The 10776-nt window shown below is 44.8% G+C and overlaps 1 protein-coding gene across 1 annotated transcript in view; it reads left to right on the top strand.

Moving 5' to 3' along the window:
* The window catches only part of LOC128819531 (mucin-16-like), a 59392-nt gene extending 49707 nt beyond the window's left edge, over window positions 1-9685 (top strand). Inside the window, exons 115-131 of the mRNA XM_053999784.1 lie at window positions 449-478; window positions 694-842; window positions 925-992; window positions 1312-1484; window positions 1975-2001; window positions 2211-2353; window positions 2467-2534; window positions 3219-3391; window positions 3677-3834; window positions 4617-4684; window positions 5291-5445; window positions 5958-6121; window positions 6213-6277; window positions 6930-7105; window positions 7205-7249; window positions 7970-8049; window positions 9019-9685. Coding sequence (XP_053855759.1) covers window positions 449-478; window positions 694-842; window positions 925-992; window positions 1312-1484; window positions 1975-2001; window positions 2211-2353; window positions 2467-2534; window positions 3219-3391; window positions 3677-3834; window positions 4617-4684; window positions 5291-5445; window positions 5958-6121; window positions 6213-6277; window positions 6930-7105; window positions 7205-7249; window positions 7970-8049; window positions 9019-9117 — 1841 coding nt within the window. The 3' untranslated portion in view covers window positions 9118-9685. The remainder of the gene's footprint in view (window positions 1-448; window positions 479-693; window positions 843-924; window positions 993-1311; window positions 1485-1974; window positions 2002-2210; window positions 2354-2466; window positions 2535-3218; window positions 3392-3676; window positions 3835-4616; window positions 4685-5290; window positions 5446-5957; window positions 6122-6212; window positions 6278-6929; window positions 7106-7204; window positions 7250-7969; window positions 8050-9018) is intronic.
* The last annotated feature ends 1091 nt before the right edge of the window (window positions 9686-10776 follow it).

The following is a 10776-nucleotide window of genomic DNA, read 5'->3' on the forward strand; positions in this document are numbered from 1 at the left end:
TTCTCAAGGCATTTTTCCTAATGAAATTGTGAATTCCCTGTTCCTGGAGGTGTTTAAGGACATGTGGGATGGAGCTCTGAGCATCCTGGTCTAGTTAAAATTGTCCCTGTCCAGGGCAGAGAGGTGGAACTGAGTGGTCTTTATGGTCCTTTCTGTCTCAAACCATTCTGGGATTCTGTGATGGAATCATGAAACAATTGTGGTTGGAGAAGACCTCTGAGATCAAGTCCAACCTTCAGTGCTGACACAGACTAATTTGAAATCAGAATGAAGAAGATTTAATTCACCTCTCAAAACAGAGAACAAAAATTAGAGGGCAAAACCTTGTCAATAACCAAGTTAAAACCTTAAATTTGGTAACCACAATCCCATAATAAAATCCCCTGTATTTAGTCCTGCTTAGACTTTCTTGGAATATTTTCCCAATAATTTTCCATTTGTTTTTCAGGTTACAATGAACCTCCTTACAGTCCATCCTGTAAGTATATTTAAAACCAAATACAGGTAAAGTCTTCTTAAAGGCATAAATTGATGTTCTGTCCTGCTGATTTGGCAATGCTTGCAACAATGCAAAATGTCGGAAGGGTGGGATCATCTTCACATGGGTTTTTTCTCTAAGAAACCCAATAACAGCAATGTCTTATGAAGATCCTGTTCTTATTTTATCATTGTCATTTCTGTTCTCTCTTGCAGCAGTAAAAACAACCACCACACAAAGCCCAGGAGCAATCATGGAGCACTTCACCCTGAACTTCACTGTAACCAACCTCATGTTCACCACAGACCTGCAGACACCAAATTCCCGCAAATTCCGGTCCACTGAGAAAATAATGAAACACTACGTAAGTCAAAATTCTGCTGTTTTTCACTGAAATCACCCAGGATTTTGGGGTTCCCATATTCACAAAGACTTTTCCTTGCCAGACTGACTCCCTGCTTCAGAAGAGCAGCATTGGTCCCCATTTCACTGGCTGCAATGTGACGGGATTCAGGTGAGCAATAACCACAGAGATTCATTTGGAACTGCAGCAAATGGATTTCCTTACATTTGACTGACACTTTAATAACTGTTCTCCTTTTTCAAGTAGTTGCTTTCATTATAATAAAGCTTCTACACCACTTTGTATGGTCTTTATCTTACAAAGCCTTTTTCATTGTAAAGCCATATCTTGGTGATTTCTGCAGCTTCTCTGAGAACTGCGGGCAGATTTATTTGGAGGGTTTTTTAATTACATCAAAACAAACAAGTAAACAAACACACCCAAAATATTTTAATAACTAACAGAAGCTCCATGATTTTAAATTCCTCAGGCCTGGGAAGAATAGGGATAGCACAGGAGTGGACACCCTCTGCAGCTACGGAAAGGGCTCCCAGGTGCCCAAGTTTAACCCAGCTGAGGTTTACCAAGAGCTGAGGAGAATGACAAATGGCATCACCAAGTTGGGAATCTACAGCCTGGACAACAAGAGCCTCTATGTCAATGGTGAGTGTTTGATTTTCCCACTCCTCCGGGCACTGGAGCAGTTTGGGACCACCTTAACTCTTAGGGATCACCTCCATGTTAAAAAAGTCACCTTAAGGAGAAGGTCTAGTGTTTTCTGCATAATTTCTCTGTGTAAGATTTAAAATCTTTCCATGTCGACATTTTTGAAGATTTTAATTTCTATATTAGATTGAAGAGTGAACTTAATTTTAGTCTTGACCTCAGTCATTCACCTGCCTGTGAACATTTCACCCGATTCCTGTCCCACAGTGTTTAATTAAACATTGGCACACACATTTTCTCATTGTAGCCCTGCTCTTCCAAAGCATCCTGTTATGCCTAAGCTTTGTTTATTTAATACATTCACACCCTTGGAGCCTGGTTCTGATGATTCATTCCCAAATCATCCTTTTAATCACCTCCTCTCCACTTCCATTCTCCAAAGTAGATGCTCTATTATATAACTCTTTCTCTTGCATTTCCTTTTCAGGTTACAATGAACCCCTTGAGAGACCCTGTAAGTATTTTGCCAAATTCATTTTGCCACGTTCATTTTGCTAAATTCATTTCAGGGAAAGCTCTCAAAAGGAGAAATGCCCTGAGAAAATCAGAGCGGAAGAGATTATTCAGAGTAGCCTTGAGGTGTGCCGGGATTAGGAATGTTTTGAAAGTGAAAACAGCTTTTTTTCGTAGGAAATTCCTAATCCTTCTCCCCTTTGATTACAGCCCGGAGCATCACAGCTGCACCAAAACCAACATCCAGGAATTTCACTCTTAACTTCACCTTGACCAACCTCCGCTACACTGCAGACCTGGATGCCCCAAATTCCCGCAGATTCCTTTCCACAGTGAAAGTTATGAACCACTATGTGAGTCTGGCTCTGCTTGTGTCCCTTTTGGGTCATGGTGGTGACCCAAATCCATCTGCTTTAAACTCAGGATGTGATTCCCAGCTCTTAATTGTCCTTTTTTTTTTTGACAGCTTGACCCTCTTTTCAAGAGGAGCAGCATAAGCTCTGCCTACACAGGATGTAAAGCCATGAGATTCAGGTAAGATTTGGAATTCCAGAATCACAGAATCACAGGATGGGTCAGGTTTGAAGGGACCACAGTGGGTCACCTCGTCCTGCTCCAGCAGGGTCATCCCAGAGAGCACATGGATTGTGTCCAGATGGCTCTGGAATATCTCCACTGAGGAGATTCCACAACTTTTCTGGCCAATTTGTTCTAGCTCCTGGTCACCACACAAGGAAGAAGCTCCTCCTCATGCTCATGAACTTCCTGGGCATCAGTTCCTGCCTTGCTCCTCTTGTTCTATTCCTCATTACCAAAGAGCAGACCCTGGTCCCTGCTCTGAGCCCCCCCTGCAGACACTAAAAATATCTGAAAGAATACTAAAAGTGTCTGAAATACTAAAATACCTAAATATAAACCACCTAAAATACTCCTAAAATTGCAATGAACCATTTCTTTACCCACTCTCACACCTTCAATTCGTGGCTGTTCTGAGGCCAGGAAACAGCAGCCAGTGACACCTCCCTGTCCAGACAGGATCTTTTATTAGCTGGTAAAATCATTTTAGTATCTAAATATCATCACCCCAGTTCTGGAGAGTCTGGTGAAGGATGCAGGAGCCCATTGGCACTGAGGGTTTGGTGTCTGTCCTAAAAACCCCTCAGGAAGTTCTGCCAGCAGAGCAGTGTCCCAAAGAACGCGCGTGACATTTTTCCCCAGGTCTGGGAGGCACAGGGATGACACAAAAGTGGACGCTGTGTGCAGCTACAAGGGCAATGCCAGCCTGGCCAGGTTTGACAGAGAAAAGCTTTACCAGGAGCTGAGCACCATGACAAACAATGTCACCAAGCTGGGCCACTACAGCCTGGACAGGAGCAGCCTGTATGTCGATGGTAAGCATCCATGGGGCTAACAGGATTTTTGGGATCCCCTGGAGATCATTCCTCAGCACTGGGGCCTGAGCACTGAGGAACCCTTAGGTTTGCTGGTTTTCTTTGAGTTTGACAAAACCAATCATAGAGGATATTGCCATGCTGGAAGCATTTCCATTCCTTAAATCAGACGAATTCCTGGCGAATTTCACTGTTACAGTGTATGATCTAAGCAGGGATGTATCTATATTATTTTTATGATAGGAACGGGTGTAAAAATAAATTAACTGTACCCTTTTTATTTAGATTTCACCCTCACAGACAGAGCTGCCACCAAAAAGCCTCACTTGACTGCAGTCAAACTGGGTTACAGACTGAGCTTTAGAATAGTCAATGAAAACCTCACCAACCCTGATTCCAAGTCTCCAGAATACAGAGCAGCAGTAGAAAGCATCACCAACAAGGTAAGAGGTATTTGAGGATATGTCTGGCTGGTCAGTTTTTGAAGCAACTACCAAAGATTTATGTCTGAATAAAAAAAAAATTTAAAAATCAACATTTGGGAACAAAAATTTCTAGAATCTGAAAGATAAGATTGGCCTTTGATTCATTTTTGGTTTTAAGTTGTACCTGGTGTGTGTGGTCGCTGCCCATGGCAGGGGACTGGGACTGGAGAATCTTCAAGGTCCTTTCCAACCCAAACCACTCAATGATTCCATGAGGTCTTATAAAATTCTCTCCAGCCAAAAACATGGACTGCAAAATGCCAGAGCTGATCTTTTAAATGAACACACCCCCAGCATTTCACTCTCACCTCCAGAGGTGCATCCAAGGCCAATCCCTGCTGGCCAATCCCTGCTCAGCACATCCATGATTCATTCCTAGAATCAAACGTTTTCTCTTCAGCACCAATCCAATTTATCAACCTGATAAGGCCCTGATTGGCTGGGTTTTGCTCTCTTTGAGCTGTGGGTCTGTGGGGTTGGGATGTCACTCAGGACACTGCTCTCCCACACTGGCATCCTGGAAGGAATTTCAGGAAGGAAACATTCCTAAGGCAGGAATGTTTGCCAGGCTGGAAGTCAGACCCCACCAGCAGAAGGTGCCTATTCCAAAGTAAAACCTAACCCCCATGAAATCCAACCAATCCTGGTGTTTCTCCAGAGCTCAAGTCCCTCCTGCTGGCCCAAAGCCTCCAGCAGAGTGCCCAAACTCATTAATATTTAATGTGACATTTTCATTTCAGATGAATCACTTGTACCGTCAGAGCGACCTGCGGGAGCAGTTCCTGACCTGCAGGATCACCGGGCTGAGGTCTGGGATAAAATCTGATTTTATTTAAATATTCCTACACCCTGGCACTGCTCCCCCGTGGCCAAGTGCCACTGGCCCCTTTGGAATTCCTCCCTTCTGTTCTCCTGTTGGAAACTGATGCCCTAAGGAGGCATTTCCAGACTTCCCAGAATTTGTCAGTTTGGATTTTTTTTGGACCAGGGTTTCTCAGTAAGGGTTTCTGTAAGGCACTCTCAGGTCTCTGAGTATCCCAGGAATTACAGATTCCATCCCTTTACTGGGAGCTGGTGACCCTGTGACCTCTGCACTTTAAAAGTGAGCTGTGATGTCCTGCTCAGGATGGAATGAGGCTTGGACAAGGGCCCCTCCCACACAATGTAAGCTTTAAAAAACCTGAAAGTGCTGCTCTTTCCTTGCATTCATACAAAACAACCTAAATTTGTCCAGAGACGAGGTCAAATTTTAATTCCTGTCCCTGTCCAAAGGAAAAGCCCCAGCCATTATTCCACCACGTTACTTTAAACCACTCAACCTTCACAACAGCAGGAACCCTTCAGGAAACTCCATCTCCCATGGAACTTCCTGCACATCCTATTTATCTCCAAACCTCTGTCCCTCTGCCCACAGGCCTGGATCCATAGTGGTCAACTGCCAGTGCTTCTTCCAGCCTGACCCCAAAATCAACAGGGCCGTGGTTGAAAGGACTTTCCAGGACAGGACCTCCAACACCACTGGGCTGTGGCTGGGGAGCAGCTACCAACTGCAGGAATTCTCCGTGGACAGTACGTGCATCAAATCCCTTCCCAATGCCCACAGGGATACCTCACGTTGCCACAGCACACTCAGAATCTCCCAAATTCTGCTCTGTCAGAGCACAGATAAATCTGTTATGGACTCTGAGTTAGGCCATTCAGACATTCAGTCCTCTAGTCATTGATGGCTTAAGGGGTTATCCAATATTAAGATGTTCTTCAATATTAAGGTGCTGCTCAAAATTAAATTGTTATTCAAAATTAAGGTGTTTTCAGTATTAAAAAAATCAGAAAACTAAGTGTGAACTGCTCACTACAACTTCAACCATCTAGAGCTAAACAGACTTTCAGCTTTTTTTCCCAATGTGAGCATCCCAAAGAAATGAATGGCCTGGAACATTTGGAGTTTCCTCTCAGACCCCAGTGAAACTCAAGTTCTGCCAATCTAAGACTTCCAAGCTGAAAAGCTGCAGTTCATTGCTGCTTGGTAGGAAAGCCTCAGTTTCTCTCTGCTAGAATTTAATTTTCCTCTCCATTTCCAGCCTTGGAACGCTCAGTTGAGGCAGCAACTCACAAGACACCCCTGGAGTCTGGCAAAGAAAACTTTGGATTAAATTTCCGAATCACCAACCTTCCCTACTCGCCTGAACTGCAGGACTCCAGCTCCCAGGTGTACCAAGAGAACAAAGAGAAGATTGAGAAAGAGGTGAAATAAACAGCAATAGCTTGAGCTCCCTGTCCAAAGGATGTGTGAAATTAACTCAGCTTTCCTCAACTCTTCTGTTTCTCCCCATCAGCTCGAGGTATTCAGGAGCAGCCACCTGAAGGACCAATTTGTTGGCTGCACTGTGGAGAGCTTTGGGTATGTCCAGTGCTTTTTGAAGTCCCAAAAAGAGCAGTTCAGGAAGACATTTAGGGTGTCCACCCCTCCCTGCCAACCCCTGTGCCCCCAGTGACACCTGGGAGTCACTTCATTCTCCTTCAGTCACTTTTGCCTTTACCACAAAAGGTTTCTGTCCAAACAGAGCTGGTTTTGTTTCGGTGCTTGCAGAGAAACAAGCAAGCATGAACAACCCCAGGGCAGAGCAAACACGTTCATTCTCTCATTTAACGTGTTCAAATAAGCTCAAATTCCACTGACACGCGGCACTGACCACACAATTGACCAGCCTGAGGACAAAATCTGCCTGTCTGAGGGTCCTCCAACTACTCTTCGGAGGAACAAAGCAGCAGAGTAGATTTAAGTTTTAGAAATAGAGCTGAGAAATAGAGTTGATTTTCCTCTTAGAAATAGAGCTGGTTTGCCTCTTAAAAATGCCTTGCTGGGGATTAAATCAGGGCATGCATTTCAGAAGGTTGCAGGAGTTCCTGTCTCACCCAGAACAAGCTGCTAAAAGTGACCCCATCCCAATAAAACACCTCTGGGACATCTGCAAACCTGAGGCTCCAAATCCCTCTCCCTGCTCTACTCAGCTCTGTTCCATTTTCTCTCCTCTCTGCCTGTCACCCTCCAGGCCTGTCCATGGCAAAGGACACACAGAGGTTGCCTCAACCTGCAAGTTCACCCTGGATCCCCTCTCAGGGGCTTTGCAAGAGCAGGAGGTGTTTGAGGAGCTGAAACTCCTGACCCAGGGCTTCACCAGGCTGGGCCCCAGCTACAAGCTGGAGGAGCAGGGTCTGGTGGTGGAAGGTGAGAGCTCCTGGAGGGACATTTTAGGGAATTCTGCCTAATTTTGTTTAAATCAGCTCCAGAGTTCCATTCGTCATCTGTCCCACTCCTCATTTCCAGGTTACTCTCCACTGAAGACAGATGAAACAGAGTCCAAAAGATCTGGTAGGTGTTTTTTTGGCAAGCCACTGAATACTTGAGCTCTAATAAAGAATTGAACCCTGATAAATACTTCAGATGTAATAAATTAGCATCAGATATCTTGGAATGGGACTTAACCCATGGAAAAGACCAAAAATCCAAGGCTCTTGGTAGCAAACAGCAGGTGCCACCAGCCTGAGGGAAATGGAATTGAAGGACAGGCAAAATCAGCAGTTTGGGAACTGTTTGAAAACTCTGGCACAAATAACTTTGATAACTGCAGTATTTCTTAAAAAAGACCAGACCAGATATGGTTTAGCTTAGCTACAACCCCAGAACCAACAGCAAACAGGAGAGAGAAGAAAAATACCCTGAACTGTTACTTTCCCATGCACCACAAACACTCTGGTAAAACAACTACAGCTCTTGCTGACACCCTGATCCCTGACCCTGTCCCCAGAGGAGTCCAGAAGCAGTTAAGACAGAATTTTGTCACTCTGAACATCCCAGACCTTTGTCACTCTGAACATCCCTGGAACTGCTGGGGGCATTCTGCTCCCTCCAGTGGCATTTAAGGGTGTGGATCCCTGAACCCTCACTCCATTTCCCCAAATTTCTGGAATTTGCCCTGACCTACAGGGTGTTCAGCACTTCTGAACTTTGCCAGGGTGAGATCTCCCTCTCACAATCCCACATGGAAGAGTCTCTAAACCTGACATGCTCCTTTTTTTTTTCCCTTTTCAGAGCTTCAGTTCTGGGCCATCATCCTCATCTGCCTTTTCACCCTGCTGGGCTTTGTCCTCCTCCTCTTGTTGTGCTTCCTGGTGAGTGTCACCTTTGCTGTCCCACCTGTCCCTTGACTCCTGCAGAGCCACAGGAAGGACATCCAGCCACATTCCCAAGGATCCCAGAGGGAGCAGTGCCTGGAAACAGCAAAAACCACCCCAAATCCTTCATTCCCTGCCAGCTCTTCTAAGCACTGGGGATGGGGAAGGGAATTTAGAGTCAGCTGAGCAGATTTTTAGAAAAGGAAGCAGAATTTTCCTTCTAGAAAAGCAGCAGGATCGTGGCTGGCACTGGGTTTTTGCAGAGGGAAAAAACACAAACCCAAAGGCGAGGCCAACACCAAGAATTAGGGAATCCACAGGTGGAAAAAGGGAATCCACAGGTGGAAAAAGGGAATCCTCTGCAGCATTTCCTAAACCTCTTCCCTGTCCAAACACCTGCAGGATGAACAGGTTCCAGGTGAGGGAGTGCCAAAACCAACATTTTTAACAGCCTGTGGGAACCACACTGAGAATTTTGTGCTCTTTACCTACAATAAATAGAAATTATTAATTATTTCAGTGCTCTTTAACTACAGACTGCTGCAGCCTGGCAGGGCCAAGCTCCAGCTGCAAATCCTTGGAAAAGGCAGAGCAGGTCCTCTTCCCACCTCTGGTGGTGCTTTGATGGGGAACAACACCTTAAAAGCACTGCTTGAAAACATTGCTTTGCACCAGCTAAGGAGAAGAGCTAAATCTACAGAGAGCAGGGAGGTTCAGGAGACAAAATTACAGCCAGCAGGATTTAGGAGAGGAAACCCCTCTGCTGCAGAGCTGCCTCACAGCTTTAGGCATTTTGGGATTTTTATTCCCAAAATCCCTCCCTTCCCATCTGACAACGTGATCTGGGGACACCTAATGGTGGGCAGAGCATGGATTCAGTTTTTTTTTTTTTTTGCCATTAATTTTGGTCTTTTTTGCCGTTAATTTTGTTCTTTTCCCATTAATTTTTGTTCTTTTTCCCACCAGGTCCTCTCCTGCCTGAGGAGAAAGTCCCACCTGTACCAGGTGCAGCAGGGCCTGTATGGGCTGTACTTCCCCCACCTGAGCACAGGGAAGGTTCACTGACACCTCAGCTTGGTCTTCCCAGACCTTTTCGTCCACTGATGAAGGAAAAATAGCTATAAAACCTAGAAAATATTTCTTTTATAAATTATTTCAGCATTTTCTCTCACCTTGAGACCAATCTTTGCACTATTGCCATGATTCTTTCATACTCCAGGAAACTGCCAACAGTGCAGGTGCTGAGGAAAATACTTTTTTTTAAGCACTGCAGTGTTTTATATAAATATAAATTTTTATATAAATATTACACAACCAAAGGAAAATAAAAACTACCAGGAGCTGCAGTTTGCAAAGCCCTTCAGTGTTAACGTCAGTTTTCTGAAAAAGGCTTAAAATTATACTAATTTAGAGATTTTTGGGGACTGACTGTTGTAGACTTAGAAATCCCACCTAGATTTTAGCTTTTTCACCACTGAGCTTGAAAAATGTAAATACCTTAAATTAATTATTTCATCTATTTATAATTATGACATTATGATGTAAAGAGACCTTGTTAAATCTGAGTGTGGCACAGCCAGGCTGTGTTTGTTGAGATTGCTGCTGATTTCAGTTCAATAAATGCCACGTTTTACTGCCATGAAGTTGTGTTTCCTCTGTAGCAGCATTTTTATCATCCCAAATGAGAAACTCTGCAGAAATCCCGGAGGTTTTGCTCCTCAGCTCCCATCCCACAGCACAGGATCTGTTTTGAGAGTTCAGCACCTTTTCCTGCCCCTCTCACCCAGCCAGAATTGCCCCCAAACCCCCAATTCACGCCCCAATTTCCTGCCCAGCACAGGACTCGGGGCTGTTCCTCTGCAATTATTTGATCCTATCATTAAATGAACTCCCTGAAAGTGAAAGCATTCAATCAGAATTAACAAACCCACGATTAGTCATTAATCCTCCCACTGCAGGCAATGTTTCCACGCAACCAAAGCGGGTTTTGCTTTCAAAGCCAAGCTCCTCCAGGGCAGGTCCAACCAGTTCACCCCCAGCTCAGAGTTCCCTGCAGAGGATTAGGATCTGTTTGCTCGCTCCAACAAAGGGCTTGAGGCACCAATTATGTCAGCAAACATCGATTAAAAGCTCTCAGAGCTCTTGCAAAACACCTCTGCAGTGTCCCTGGCACCCTGAGTGTCCTGAGCGTGGCTGCCACCCTGTGACAGGGACGTTGGGAGGGGGAAGGAATTCCCAGCTCCCAGTCTGGCCAAGAAAAGCTGAGTGACCGAGCAGGGCTGTGTCACCCTGTTCTTTTGAGAGTTTTAAAGTTCTTCTAAAAGCTTCTTATGCCTTCTGATGTTTACATATCTCTACTGAATTTTTTCACACTCTTCATATAAACAATGATTGTTTTGCATTCTTATTTGTGGGAGGAGAGAATTGATGGACTGTTGGTTTGACCAGTGTGGTTGGAGAGGTGGTAATTTTACCCTCCCATCCACTGTCACTTTTACTATTCTGTATATAATAGAGTCAGAAAATAAAGTTTGCTTTTTTGGTTCTTTTTCTTTCCTTTTACATCTAACCTGCTTGTGTGAGTTATTTCGTGTTGTAGTGTGACAGGGCTGAGAATCATAAAATCCTGGAAGGGACCCTCAGGGACCATCAGCCCAGCCCCTGTCCCTGCACAGCCACCCCACCAAGCCCACCCTGAGCATCCCTGAGAGCGCTGGCCAAACG

The sequence above is a fragment of the Vidua macroura genome, chromosome 26 (assembly GCF_024509145.1).
Source record: "Vidua macroura isolate BioBank_ID:100142 chromosome 26, ASM2450914v1, whole genome shotgun sequence".
Taxonomy (NCBI): domain Eukaryota; kingdom Metazoa; phylum Chordata; class Aves; order Passeriformes; family Viduidae; genus Vidua; species Vidua macroura.